Genomic DNA, 16,334 nt, shown 5'->3' on the forward strand with positions numbered 1-16,334 from the left:
TGATCAAATTCAAAATGAAAGAAAATAAAACAATTAAAATTTTCATTCATAAAATTTGCAAATAAAAAAAAAATACAGATTAATAAAGTTAACAAGAGCAATGACTTTTAGATCCAAGAAGAATGCTTCAGTGCCAAATTACTAAAGAAAGTTACTTTATCATATACTTCCATGGAAAAAAAATTATATATATATATATATTTTTGTAAGAAAGATCATAAAAAATTTACATTGACCCACGAAAAAAGAGATTATAAAATGCAAAGTAAGGGGGGGGGGCCCTAGCAGATTGGGTAAAAACTTCACATAGGAAATTAATTTTTAATGGTTTGCTCTGTGCATCTTGGTCAACAACAACAATACTGAGCAAATACTTTCAAATTTTTTAAGCAAAATGTATCAGTAAAAGATGAATGTGTAAAAAAACATGCACATTTCAACATTAAACTTACACATTCTGGCATTTTTTGTCCTTTATTCCTTAGTATATTTAAGATGTTAGATTTCAAACATGAATCCATCATTACAGTTTTTCCTCAATAATTATCATCCATAATACTAAATTGTTTGTTTTCAAACTATTTATGTTTGAATTTTTCTTATTTTAAGTTTTTTAAATGCCAAACTTTAGCAGTATTTTATGAAATAAACATTATTTAGGCATTAAGACTTTCAAACACTAAGTAAAAATAAAATAATATGTATTCATATCTGAAAAGTGATATACATTCAGACTTTGTTTACATTTATAGGAAAAAAACTTACAACATTTTATTTTTTTTAGATACTTTTAGAGATTTTAAAACAACTCACAAAAACTGAATTTTTCGAATTTATTCATGATTTATGACAAAGAATGATAAGAACAGTTTTTGACAAATTTATAAAATTAGGTTTTCTTAGCTTTAAAATAAATGTAATCTTTTAAGAACATTTGTAGTTCCCCAAATATATATATCTTGCCTTTATAAGAAATGAAAAACAGTTCCTGCAGTAAAAATTTAGGAATGAAAAATCACACATTAGAATATGTACGCTAGCTGAATAACCACTTTCATACAAGGCGAATGAAAAGAAAATATTCAATGAATTAATACTGAATAAATTCGATATTTTTTGGAAATAAAAAAACTTTTTTTATTCTTTATTGTTTTATGACACAGTTTCAGTTAATTTTTACATTAAAGATTTTAACAAAGTTGCCTTATGTATAGTGGACAAAATAAAAAAGAAACACCCTGAATGACTTTTGATTTAATGTGATTGGATTTTCATTTTCTAGGACTTAATCTTAATGGCTCGAGGGGGTGACCTCAAATATGCTGATTAATTAATGTAGACAATATTTTAAATCACATACATAAACATACTTTCTCTGAATAACTATCATGAGTATATCTCTGAATAACTACATTTTGACTATCATGAGTCATTTCCCGCACAAAAATCTTGAAAAGAACATACTTGAAACATTTTTGCTTAATATAAATGAGTGATTTGAGTAAAATCAGCAGCTTATGACATAGATGGCATATACCAGAAGGAGACAAATATATAAAAAAATTATAAAATTATTTTTTACGTAAGTAATAGTAACAATATCATTAAAAATCTTATTCATTTAGAATTGAGGGTGCTGAACCTAGCTCATTTTTAAAAAAATTGCAAAGTCTAAAATTTTATAAAAGCAAATTTTGGTCTTAGTTCATTCATAATTGAAAGAGGTTATTGCTCTGCATCACCTCGAAAGTAATATTCACTCCTTCATGATTAGTATTTTTTCACTTTTGTAAAAAAGCCGAACATTGAAACAGCGACTCTTAAATTTATTAAAAGACTCAATTGTCATATACCATGATCCATTTAATCGAGTTGGTGGGAAATATATTTTTTATATATCCGTTAATGTTCTAGCACTAAAGTTTTATATAAAAAAAATTTATATTTGAAGGAAATTAATCAAATAATTACTTTTTCATTAGAAAAAACTTTTTTCTAAAAATCTTTCCCTTTTATCAATAATTGATTTAGCATGAATATATATATATATATATATATATATATATATATATATATATATATATATATATATATATATATATATATATATATATATATATACTATACACATATATATATGTGAAAAGTGATTACTCAAATTCGAAATTCATGCCTCGTAATATCATATTAAAAATTGGATTTTTTAAAATCAAGCGGAAATTTGTAGCAACAACCATTGAAAAGACAATCAAGAAACAAAGCAGACTTGCAATGAAATCTGTGCAATTTGAACGAATTAAAAAGTGATGACTCAAATTTGCAATTCAAAATTTTTTATTTTTTAAGAATCAATTCAGTCTGTTCAGAAGCTTCCGCAGGCTGCAGGTTTTCAACTCAATTTATGCTAGAAAACATCACTAGGAGTACAGAAAAGGCTCCAGATAGTCTCCGTTTCCTAAAAGTTTGAGTGGTTGATCTCAAATATGCTAATTAATTACTGAAGACAATATTTTTAAGTTACGAAATCAGACACAAAAACGTTTTTTCTCTGAATAAACATACCTTTTTGATGGTGGATACGGTTTTCTGACCCCCATAATAAATGGAGTAGCCGTAATATGGGAAATATGGCCCCCATAGTTTTGTCAGGAGAACAAGTTACGACCTCTTAATGGGTGATTCCACACTATTTGTAGCCTGGCATGCTTAAAATTTTTTCCCAATAAATTTAATAAACCGCATATTAAATTAGGGGTCATTAAATGAATTTTATGAATATGAAATTAGTTTTTTTAAATAATGATGCAAACTCTTTAAATTGCATAAAATGTGAAAAAAATTGGGTCAAAAAGGTGCGTACATGACAGAGAGCGAAAAAAAATTGCAGTTGCAACATTTGATATTTGTAATTAAACATCATATTTTAAGAGATATATTGGATTTGCATAACTAATGACTGTAAAAACGTTATTTTTAATTTCAGTATTTAAATATAGGGCGCTTATAAAAGAACAATTTTGCTTTTTAATGATTTTTTTAAAAACTTTTATTAAAACATAGTAGTTAAAAGATTTATATTCTTCAAAATTGGATTTCTTTCGACTATTTGCAGTGTTGCATTATCTTGATTTTTAAAAAATTATAATTTTTTTTATTTAATATTTTTTAAAGAATTTCCAAATTGGTCATGTCCGCAACGTTGCAGACATGACAAGTTGCAAAATACAATTTTGCTTACTTTTATTTAGCATTTAAGCTTGAAATTCGTATCACAAACTATAAAACTTATAAAATTTGCTCTGCTGCTATTTATTTTCTTAATGACCAATTACACTGACAAATTACTTAGTTTAAAACATGTCTAAATTCTACATTTATTAAAAAAATATATATTTTTTAAGTTTAAACATTTGAATTTGTGGCAGCATTTTTATTTGCTCTAAATTATGTTAGGAATAATGGCATCAAAACAGTTAATAGAATATTAATTAGAATAGAACATAGTTTAAAACAGAACATTATTTTCAAAATTATTTAGCTTTTCACTTGTTTATTTGCAGATGTTTTCTGTTAAATTAAATTTTTCTATTAAATTTTCAAATTAAAGTTTTCAAAGGATTTAATTTTTACTAGTTGATTTATTTGATTATTATATAATTAATTAAAATTAATGAAACTTGAAACAGATTATAGAATTCTAAACTAAGTTGGTAAAACTATAAAATTTCTAATGCCATTAACAAGTACAGAAAGGTCCAGACTGAGAAGACAGAAATTGAAAGCAGAAGCAGAGAAATATGAAATTATAAAACCAGAAGAAAGCAAGAAAAAGAAGGAATACAGACATTCTAAGGTTCTTACAGAAGAACAGAACGAGCATAGAAGACCAAAAAATAAAGAAGCACAGAGGAAATGTAGAAAGAAAAAAGCAGAAGCTGAAAAATCAAGCATGAATATATCAGGCTACACTAGCAGACAATCTTTAGGAAAAGCGGTAAAGAAAATTAATTATGCTTTATCAAAATCTCCTCTCCTCAATCTCCTCATGTTTTAACAAATGTGATATCAAAAATGTCTCCATTAAAAAGAAAGCAGATAGTTGAAAATGCCATTAAAAAGAAAAGGCAACAAGTGCATATTTTAAGAACAGATACTGAAACTAATATTCGAAAAACAAGAAGTGATAAACTACCAGCGGAAACTGAAATAAAAGTAAAATTTTTTTTTGTTAGAGATGACATTAGCCGTATGTGTCCAGGAAAAAAAGGAAGTGATATCCATAAAGACACAGACAGAAAGGAAGAGAAATACATCAAAAGCGTTATTTAGTGATGAGCATTGGAGAAGCATATGAGTTATTTTTGAAGGAAAATTCTGATTTAAATATTAGGAAAACTAAATTTTATGAGCTTCGTCCTAAGTGTGTTCTTCCGTCTGGAAAGAAAGACCAAGAAGTCTGTATGTGTATATACCACGAAAACATTTCTATGATTCTTTCAGGAATCCGAGCTCTCTGTCCTAATCTTCCGAAAAATTCGGAAATAACTGCAAAAGGAAGTGTTTGTAATTTTGATGATGAACATATTGACTGCATAGACAGGTCCTGTCAAGATTTCAGAGTCAAAAAATATTTAAATGAAAAAATACCAGAAAAAATTTAGACAAAATCGTCAAGTTTTATCAATGGCAACAAAATTAACAATGTTTCACAGTTAAAAAATAAATCGTTACTGATTTAGGTAGCACAAAAGAAGAAATAGGATATCAGCTACAATCATTTGCAAGACACGTCTATAATGTTTACAAACAGCATTTTGAATATCGTGATTTGAAAGAAAATCTTTCAGAGAATGAAATCATAATGCATATTGACTTTGCTGAGAACTATACAGTAAAACACGATCGGGAAATCATGAGTGCACACTGGTTGTCAGACCACGTCACAGTGTACACTTGTGTTGCATATTTCAAGGATGGTAGAAATAATTCTTTAAACCATCAGTCCTATGCCATTATCTCTGATGACCATTCACACAATAAAGATAGCGTGCAAGTTTTTACTAAAAAAATTTTATCTCATCTAATGGAACAAAAAAAAAGCACAACTGAAAAAGTACATTACTGGTTTGATGGAGCTGCCAGTTAATTCGAAAATCAATTTATGCTCGCAAATTTGACTTTCACAAAGAAGATTTCAACATTAATACTGACTGGTAATTCTTCGAAAACAGCTCATGGGAAAGGTGCCGTTGATGGAATAGGTGGCGCCATCAAAAATGTAGTTTGGAGTAGGTATTGCAAGGTAGAGAAGTTGTCGTTGATGCAAAATTGTTTTCTGAAGTGGCTTGTAAAATTTCAGATGGGAATATAAAAATGATGTACATAAGCAAAGACACTGTCGATCATGAGGCATCAATGCTGAAAGAACGTTATAGTCTCTGCAAATCTATCTCAAATACGAGATTATTGCATTTTATCTCACATATAACACTTAATTTAGTTGAATTTCCTTTAAATTCTCCTTTCTCTAGACCCCAAATCATGCACCTAGCTGAAATATTTACTAAACTGCCTTCAAATCTTGCTGTAGCTTCACAACAACAAGCTTAAACACCAGGTTACAGTTTTAGAAGATGGCCAGTGGATAGCCGTATTGTTTGATAACTATTGGTGGCCAGGAGAAATAATTTTTACAAGTAAGACAAATATTACACTTAAACAACACTTCAAACCCGTAGCTATAAACAAGTTTAAGTATTTGGAAAAACACTGCAATTTGAAACAATTTCAATAGACTCATACTTATGCCCTTTGCTATGCGATCCTTCACCTGATCATTCTGCACGTTTTTTTTCATACAATTCAGAACTTGCCTTAAAGATAAATAATATAATAAATAAATTGTAATGCGTTTCTTGACACATCTTTTGCCTAAAATCTAAAATAAAAGTAATTTAGAATAATTAATTTTATAATAAAATTTAAGTTCAAAAGTTTAAAATATTAAAAGAAAAATAATTTTACAATCCCGATTTACTTAATATTTCATTTAACAAAAGAAATATATAATATTCCAATGATATATGACCATATCTAAGAAGGTTATTTATAATGAGAAACTTTCTGTCATGTCTGCAAAGTCATGTCCGCAACATACATATTGTTTTTAATTTGGTAATTTTTTAATTAAATTAATTTTATTTCGTCAAAATTCTTGTGATTTCTTTTATATAAATATACATTGAAATCTTACCTAAAAAAAGTTGTCATTTATTTCATAAAATTCAGAGATTTTGGTGAATGTAGAAAAACATTCTAAAAACAGATTTTTCTGCGTCATGCCAGCAACGCTTAAATTTTTTATTTTAAAGCTGTTTAAATTCATTTTTATTTTTAAATATGAATTGGGTTAAAAGATGACATGTCTCCTGAATTTTATGATACAAAAACCAGTTACTAAGCTCAACTTTTCATTTAATTATGAGTAATCAAACTTTGTAAATGTCATGTTCGCAACTTGCACAATATTGTGAAATCACCCTAATCTTAATTTTACTTTTTGCTTATTTTGCCATATTTCAAGAACTTTTCAAGTGTAATGAAAAATTCTTGCACAGACTTATAAAATTTGTTTATCCAAAGATAATTACATTTACTTAACATACTTTAACTTTACATTTTTTATAATTTTACTTAGGAATGTAAAAAAAAAAATTTAAATGTAAGGTATGCAATTTTTTACATAATTTGAAAGTAAGAAAATTTACATGGCAAAATACAAAATCAGAATTAAAGAAGTAGCGTTGTCAAAATTGAATTTCGCTGGAACTATTCAACCGATTTCACTCAAATGTATTTTTTCCATGTAAAATGACATACTTTAAAATGATGTATAGCTTACACTTCAAAATTTTTTCGACTATTATTAAATACAATAATAAATATTTAATAAAATTTATTTTTGTATGGAATTATCTTTGGATAGATTAATTTTATGATTGTTAATAAAAAAGCTTAAATTAACTTAAGAAGTTCTCAAGATACTGCAAAAAGTGAAATTAACATTAAGGGGTCAAAGCTTTGGATCGCTCTCCTGAACAAACTTTGGGGAACATAAATCTGAATTTTTGGACAAAAAGGTGTGTTTATTCAGAGAAATGTTTTTGTGTTTGATTTTGTAACTTAACCACCTGACTTATTAGCATATTCCAGGTCATCCCCTCAGACCAGTTGAGTCCTAAAATATGAAGATCTAATCATTAAAACAAAAGTTATTCGGGCTAGTCTGTTTTATTTTTTTTTTTTGCACGCTATACAGTGCACAAAATGAAACACAGAATACTTAAAAGAAATCATTTTAGTGGTTTAAAAATCTAATTTTTAATAAGCTAATTAATTTTTGCAGACAATAATTTTTAATTATAGAATCAAACACAAAATGTATTTGATTTGCTTAAATAGTTTTAGAGATTTTAATAGTAAGAGGCTTAAACTTCCAACCAATGTCCCAATTTAGATCTAAGGATCATATCTCCCAAATTACAGCTATCTCCCATATTCTTAGGGTCAAGTACACAATTTTGTCGAATGAGGGGCATGTCTATCCAGGGAAAAGAAGTTTTTGTAACCTTAAATATCACTTACATGAACTATCTAGCATATTTCAAATTTCTTATAGTTTTAGTTATAGTTTAAATTTCTTATAGTTTTTCTTATAGTTTTTTAAATGTCTTATAGTTTTGCACAAGAAAAAAAAAATAGCGACTGTATTTGTACAGTTAAAACTGAAAAAATAGGGAAATTGGTCAAAAAATATTTTGTATAAAAGTTACCAGCACTCACACAAAGAGCAAAGAATGATAATTTCTAATGAAATTTTTATAAAATGTTTTTTAAAAGTCTTTCAAAATTTTGTAAAAATTGAGATGTAAACTTTATGAAAAGTTTTTATATGGTGAAAAAAAATGCAATGAGGGCCTGTAAACAGGAAGAAAAGTTTTCACCTACACTATATGCATATAAAGAGAGTGTAGGTGCTTGGTCTTGGTTGGGCGATGACAAAAGTTAAAGAGAAAAGTTCCAACCACTTTACAGATAAATTTATTAAAGAGTAGTTAATTGTTACTTACTTTAGAAAGGAGCTTTGTAGTAAGCTATTCCTCTTCCTCAGAACTGAAATTAAGAAATTTTGTTACATATTGAATAAAGATATAATTTTCATAAAATCAAACAAAATAAAAGTTTTCTCTTTTTTTTAAAAAAAAAAGTTTATATAAAGAAATTTAAAATGAAACAAAATAATTTACTTAAAAAATTAAAAAAAAATCATTAAATAAAGGGAAATATTTAAATTAAATAAAGATAATATAAAAATGTTATTTTTTTTAATCTATCATCTTGAATAGATGTGGAGGAAACAATGCTTAGCTTGCAGAAAATAACACTTTTAATGAATAAAATTATTTTTAAGTTTAAATAGTTTTTGCACAAAATGTACCAAATAGTTAGAAACCAGTAAATTTTTATGTTTATTTACATTTCAATATAGAGCCATTTTATACAGTATTTTATCCAAACAGTGCTCTTTATAAAATTCATTGAAATAATTTTCTTTAAAACAATATCATAAGTCAAATGTTTAAATAATGTTGTTTGTTTCAAATTAGCACTATTATTTTAAGACATTCAGTATTTGTAAATGAAAAATTGTCAATTTCTTGTTGCATATTCTATAGAAAAGAAAAACACTAGATAAAATTCTTTAATTTTTTTCTTTCCTAATGGAAATTAGAATATATTAAGAATTCCAATCTAACATGGTTTCCTAGATTAGATGAGTTAATTGGCTTCTGTTTTTACATCTGGGCAATTCCATGGTGTCGGAAAAAAATGAACATTAATTTCTTAGAAAGACTATGTAATAAAACAAAAGTTTATAATCATCAAATTTTTACATTAAATATTTAGTATATCATAACCTATCGAAAAACAATTTGTTTTATAAAAACTGATTATTATAATTTTAATTTAAATGGATTAAAGTGCTGCTTTCGGATGCGAATCGCGAGAAAGCAAAAAAAAGTATTACTAATTTACAAATTGTCTAAACTCTGTGAATTTGTTTGTAATTTAAATTTAAACTTGACTGAATTTTGAAGCTGACATTTGAATAAAAAATTCTATGTAGTTGTTTGTGAAAGATGATACATAATTAATTTGAAATTTTTTACTTTAGTGTCAGATGTAAATTTCTCAAATTGTATAGAAATTTTAGTTAATGATAACCATTATAATGACTGAAAATTACTTTAATTTTAATCTTAATGCTATAAATATTATTTTTTACTTAAATAGCTTCTTTAAATTTAAATTATCTTCTATTTCCTGTTGCAATGGTCAGATAACATTTTCCATCTTATAAAAGTTAGTTGAAAAATCACTCATTTAACTATGCAATGTACATTAACAACAATGAAATACATTAACATCAATGTAATATATAAACAACAATATGAATAAAACTCATATTTGAGCAATATTTTCTTAAATTTAATAATTTTAAAAATCATGGAATAAAAACTTTTTATAAAAAACAAAATATGGGAAAAATGTTGAAAAAATTCACTATTTTTATACGCAATAAAAAAAAATTCGATTGAAAAAAAAAAAAATAATCACTGTACATTAAAAGGAAAAAAAACAACAATTTTTTACTGTATTATTAGCCTATAAGAAATTTTTCTGGGCACAAGAAAAATGATAATACATAATAGCTTTATTTACTGCCTGCATAAAATTAAACAATATTTACCGATTTGCATTTTACTTCTATTTAGTGGCATAGCTAGCTGTGAACAAGCAAGAAGATATGTCCAGTTGTAACATAAAAGATGGGCCAAATTTTTGGAAAAAAATTTAATAGGAATTCTAGAATAAATTTTAATTTTTTCTTTATACCCCCTCTCCAGTTTCGTTGACCAATTTAAGGCCCAATAAATAACTAATAATTTTTATGATTTACCATTTACCTGAAAATTGAATAGGATGTGAGTTATTGTTGTAGTTTGCTATGCAAGTAGGTTTAATATTTTTAATACAAAATTATTTTTTTTCTTTACACAAAAAAATAAATAAATAACTACAGAATGTTCTGAAATTATTTTTTCTCTAAATACACAAATGTTTCAAGCTCTAAGCAAAATGATTGATTTAAAATGTTCTAAATGAAATTAAATTGTTACTAAAAAAATTAAAACTGAGTTGCTTACCTCAAAAAAATAAATAAAATTAAATTTAAAAAATATATTAAAACTTCATTAATCAATTTTAAGTAACAATATAAATAACTTAAAGTACAGCTTAGTTGCAAAAATTTTATTAGGTTCCGAGGTGAAATACATTATTGTAAATTAACCTTCAGGAATATTTATATTGTTTCTTTTCATATATTACTTCATTTTATAAAGAAAATGTGAAATAAGAGATGAAAATAAATAAAAACAAATGTAATGAAAAGAAAAGCAGTGGTGTCTGACTGAGTGGTGTGTATAAATAACTAATTTAAAATAAAAAATATTATTATCAAAATCTTGTTTTAAACAGAAAAAATAATTGATTATATTGAATCCTAGTGCTACAGTACAATTAATTATGTATTTTGGTATCACACGTAAAATATCAAAAGTTCCTTGAGAATTTTTTTTGTAAATCAAAATGAGACATGTTTCTACATATTTGTGCAAGATAACCTGCTTTGTTATAGTTTACTTTAATTATTATTCTTTCCATTTTCTATTATTAGTGTGAATTTAAAAAAAAAAAAAAAAACTGTACTTGGTAACAGATTCCCTTACCATGGTTGAAAATTTCAAATGATGTTGCCCTTCATTTAACAGCCTATGACTTATTGAAAACTGATATTTATAAGTTAAAAATCATTGTTTCTAAATCTTTTACTTTGGAAATGTATCTCTTTCTCTATAACATTTTGAGTCTCTAATTGTAGTACCATATGTAGAATCTGTAATCAGCAGGTCTGGCCTGCATTTATCAATCCACCCTGGCCCCAAGTGACGATCTGGAGTGGTGTTAAAATTCCCCTAAAACAGATGTATTTCAGAATATGCACAAACAGAAAACATGCGCTGAAATGTAAAAACATAAATGTGGATAAAAGAAACCGCATTACAGATACACCTACACTTTAAGAAATAAACATAATTTAAATTTTAAAGAAATAAATGGCTATTATTTTTATAAATTTGTCAGCTGTATTTCACTTCAATCTATTGCAGTTTATAGTACTATATAAGCAGACCACTTGCAGTGCATAACTATAGTAGTTTACTCAGATAGTACAAATTTCCTTGTTTATCTGTTAATTCCTATTTCCAGTAAAGATAAAAAAAAGTTACTTTATTTTCCACATTATTTCAAAATTTGTAACTAGATTTTCAATTAACAACTACCTCATTCAGTTTAAAAGGTTTAATTAAATATTAAAATGAATTACAATTTGCTAAAAAAAAATAATAGTTAACTTACATATAAGCTAAAATGACAAATGTAGGTATTTCCCTAATAATGTTATTTATTATTCGTAAAAAAAATTAAGCTTACATCAATTTTAATTTCATTTTTTTGTGCTACAAAATTTATTTATTAAAACAATAATAATAAGAAGAAAATAGGGAGATGGATGAGTTGCAAAAGGTCTTCTATTTCAACATAGGATGAATTTGGTTCTTGATAAGAGGTCAACATAGACATAACATAAACTTAGTAGGCTTTACTGTATGAAAAAGAAACTGAAATACTTCTGACAAGTATGGGTAAGTATTATGTTTTAGAAATGCAAATCAATGTGAATAAAATAAATTTTTCACAGACTTTCCAAAAATAACTCTAATAATAAAATTATAATACTTAAAGCCTAGCTTTCCTCCCATTTCAAAAACACAAAAGCTCAATCAAAATAAATATAAGAAACAATAAACCAATTAATTATTTACAATGACAATAGTTGAGAAAAAAGACTTACTGTGTAGACTACTGATTGTGATCCTACTTTTATCAAAAACATTGCAAAACCCAATACATGCCCAGCATAACAAGCTGTGATTTCAAGGTCATCAACAACCTGCATAAACAATATTTTATTTTAGGGTGCATAGCCAGATTTTTCAACAAAAAATAAGCACTCTTTAAGTACGTTTTATGCACTCAAAAAATATTTTTAATCACTTTAAAAAAAATCATAATTAGGATCTGTGCACTAATAAAAATTATTTTTTTCTATTGTTTAAAGTTCTTAATTTATACACATAAAATCAATAAAATTCAATAACATTTTAAGAAACTTAACATAAACATGATAAAATAAGTAGTTTCAGATAAATATTGAAGAGAAAATTGTGAAAATCGTGCTTTTTTGTAATTTAAAACCCCAATCAACACGGCAAAGAAAAAATCTCTCTTTAAAAGATAGATTTAAACACTTTTTTCAAATCCCGAATAGAAGAAGCATCTTTAACAGCTTTTAAAAAACATAAATAAAAAATAAACACTTTTAAACACTTTTTAAAAACGCTACGCACCTGTATTTAAATAAAGGGAAATTTAATTTTTCATTACATCCCCAAAAATATTTTGAATTAATAAATAAATATAGTAAGAAATATATATAATAACTCATTTATGCAGCAAAACTGAAAACCAGTGCCTTAGTTATGACTGGCTGGTCTATTATGTTACAAAAATAAATTAATAAAAGACCAAGGTTTTAAAAATTTATACTGTAAGCCATAAGCACTTGACCTCATTTTTTATTAATTGATAAATTTTTTTGTTTCATTTCAGTAGTTATCATAAATTTTGAAAACATACAAGAAAGGGAATATTGGGAGTTATGTTTTAATTATGTAAATACTTTTCAATGTAAATGCTTTTAATGTAAATACTTTTCAATGTAAATGCTTAAAACTTTTCAAACTAACTGTTGCAAATTCTTGCGTTTTTTTTTTTTTTTTTTTTTTTTTTTTTTTTTTTGCCGAAGCATTTTATTCAAGTAGGAAAAAAAAAGTGTAGTAAAAATTAAAAATTAACTTTAGAAAATCAGTAAGAATCTGGCACAAATATTTAAAAATTTTTTTTAATTTTTAAATAACTTCACATAGAAATACTTATAAATTATGTTATTTTATGCCAAATAAAAATTGATGTAACTTTTTTCGTTTGTGTTCACTCATAAGAGTATAACCTGAAACAAAATTTCAGAGTCATGCTAATGTCAATACAGTCATTTACTTGCCTTCAGTTAATATTTATGCTGTCTCATAATAGAAAAAATAATTATTAGTAAGTAATTTTAAAAACTGAATAAATAAAATTAACATGTTAATGTATTAGGAAGTATTTTTTCTTAAACTGATTTATATGCTACAGTGTAAAGTAGAAAGCTAAAAGTCCTGCCTGATGATTTCCTCTTAAATTTGCTTGAAGCATTTCCGAAATTTATAAATTTAGAATAGGGTTTAAACTTTTATAAATGGCATACCTTGCATCCTAACCGGGATAAGACACTATTTTTGCACATTCAGAATGTAATGGGATAAACTGGATGAAATGGAAGAAATCCTTAATTATCACAAAGAATAAAATTAAAATTTATGAAATTCATTGAAACTAAGTTTTTAAACAGGTTTTGTTCATTTACATTGGATTTGTAAATTTAATATAAAAGATAAAACTATAAATTCCACGTTTAAATTTATTCATAAAACAAAAAATTAAAGAAGATAAGCTTTATTAAGCTAAATTTATTGAGTATTATTCTATACTTATATTTTATTCTATACTAATTAAGAGTAAAAGATATTAATACAAATAAAATTAATTTCAATTAATTATCATTTGTTTCAACGCTTTCATAATATGCAATTTCACTTTTTATGTCCTAATCACACTTAAGTTTACAGCATTTATTTTTTATGATAAAAATTTTTTTTTTTTCAAATGAAAATCAATAAATTATATGTATTTAAATAACAAAAAAAATAAATAAATAAAATAATATGCTTCCTTTATTCCTGTAAGAATTATAAATTAATAACTCTCTAAAAGATTAGGAATTAAATGACAATACTAAATATAAAAAAAAATATTATGTTATTTACTTAGTAAAATATATTAATCCTTGTTTAAAGCTACTGATTAATTTAAACATACAACTTTAAATGAGAAAAAAGAGCCCCCTGCCCAAGAGCAGTTTTGCTCCGTTGGAGTACAAACTTCATGATCTCGTTTAAACTTAGTATACAGAAATAATAAAACATGCTAGCATATAATTTATACCCCTTTGAATATCCTGCAAATATAAAGCTATATTTCTTTTAATTTATTAGTGATCGAGCAATTTATTAGCAATTGATAAAAATAATTATTGATTACAGTTTCGAAAGATTGTGCGAAAATATATTTACGCCTTTAGCTTACTTGTTTTCTATAACGCTTTTTTTTTTTTTTTAAATTCAAATTCTATAAGGGGTGAGATAAAAGCTTCAAACTACTAGGTAAACATCTTAAAAATGAGCAAAAACAAGAATAAATAACTTAATAATAACAAGAATAAATAAAAAGAACAAATTTCCCTTGCTATGGATGGTGTTTTCAATATAAATGTAAACAATAACAATCTTGAGCTCCATACTGTTTGTCTAAGATCTGCCAGACATTCGTCTGGAGCTGTGACGGTCACAATGGTAACTAAGGCTCTAGTTCCACAAACAAACACAACATACATATGAACACAAACATAATGGTTTTGTATGGATACAGAACCTCCTATCTAAGTTGAATTAAAATTTACATAATAATTAAAGTACTTAGGACAAAATTGTATTTAAATTTAAGTTAAATTAATTTTTAAATACGTTAATATATTTAGATGAGTACATGATTGTCAGAGAACAGACATGTACTCTGTCCTGAATGTACAGAAGTGTACAAAATGTACAGAAAGTTACAAAGCAAGAAAAAGTATGCGCTGTGCACCTTGATGGAAGCATATTAAGTTTTAAAGCAAATGCATCCAAACATAAAACTTGGCAAATCTAAGTTTGCTGTACTACGACCTATCCATATTTTATGCGTAGGTAAAACACCATATAATGTGTGTATGGGCTATTCAAGAAAATGTAAATTTACTATTAAAATCACACAGTTGTGTACCTAATAATTACATAAAATTACTAAATATAGCGACTTGTAAAACTGATTTTCTAACCATCATTGAACAGCTGACCCAAATTTAAGTTTTCGGCTACCAATATTCATCTCTGTAGCCTTGTAATTTTTAATCCAACCCAAAATACAAGGGAACTGGTATTAATTTGTTATGAGAACTTGGAGGACTTTGTGACCCAACTGATTTCACGTGCACCAGTCCCCCATTTAAAACACTGGGATTCTTTTGATGTTATCAAAGACAAGTGTAAACAGTATTAGGGAAAAATAGGGTAGTTAATTTTGTTGCCCAAATAACTGAAATTGAGAAAGAAACAAACAATGTGCATGTTTCTTAAGCATGGTCTTTTAAAACAAAAACTTTCAAATAAAACTACAAGAATGTAGCATGGGTTCACTAGTCAGTTATCATAACAGTGCTGCCAACCCCAACTTTAAATAACCGAAGAGTCACTCTTGACAGTGCTATTTCTCTTTAACTACTTGTCAAATTTGTAAGAAGTCCCCTTTATTATATTTCATGTCTACTTACGACATATTATTAGGACTTAATAAAAATGTGCTTGCAATTTTAAAAGTATCATAATAATTTATTTTACGTTTAGATGCTATAATTTAAAAAAAATTACAGATAATGTTTAGGATGGTCGAAATCACAAAATTTAATGTAAATAACAGTGTATGTCTAAAAAGTGGGATTTTATTTGCCCCCTCAGTTACAAGTACTTTGAATTAACTTGCAATTTAATTATGAGTCTCTTTTATTATTTTGTGCCAATTAATTAAATATTGCACCCTAAAGTAGCAGGGCAATTCCTTGAAAGTATCAACTTTTAAGTGAATTTTTTTTTATGAATTGCATATTTTGATTTTAAAAATATGTTCAAAAATAGCCAAAGTCTGCATATTCCGGTTTCACTTTTGATAATTTTAAGTTTTTTGAATTTTAAACTTTTTGCAGCATTCTAAAGTAATCACATGGCTGACAAGTGAATTGTTTACATTTGTGCTCAAATTGTTTTCTTGAAAAACACTTATAAAATAAAAGAAATGTATCTTTCTTCTGCAATATTTTGATAAAATTATGCATA

General features: G+C 26.0%; 1 protein-coding gene across 15 annotated transcripts in view; it reads right to left on the reverse strand.

Annotated features, from left to right (window-relative positions):
* Positions 1-16,334, reverse strand: part of LOC147817037 (integrator complex subunit 11-like) — a 33,268-nt gene that overhangs the window by 4,950 nt on the left and 11,984 nt on the right. For 9 of the 15 annotated variants that reach the window (XM_087154213.1, XM_087154181.1, XM_087154187.1 and 6 more), the window contains exons 4-6: positions 12,041-12,139; positions 11,009-11,099; positions 8,130-8,172 (exon numbers count right to left, since the gene is read on the reverse strand). In XM_087154213.1, coding sequence (XP_087010339.1) covers positions 8,130-8,172; positions 11,009-11,099; positions 12,041-12,082 — 176 coding nt within the window. In that variant the 5' untranslated portion in view covers positions 12,083-12,139. The other 6 variants (XM_087154219.1, XM_087154226.1, XM_087154229.1 and 3 more) reach the window with 6 other exon arrangements.

Source organism: Parasteatoda tepidariorum, chromosome 1 (assembly GCF_982258835.1).
Source record: "Parasteatoda tepidariorum strain Cologne lab strain chromosome 1, Ptep-v5.0, whole genome shotgun sequence".
NCBI lineage: Eukaryota > Metazoa > Arthropoda > Arachnida > Araneae > Theridiidae > Parasteatoda > Parasteatoda tepidariorum.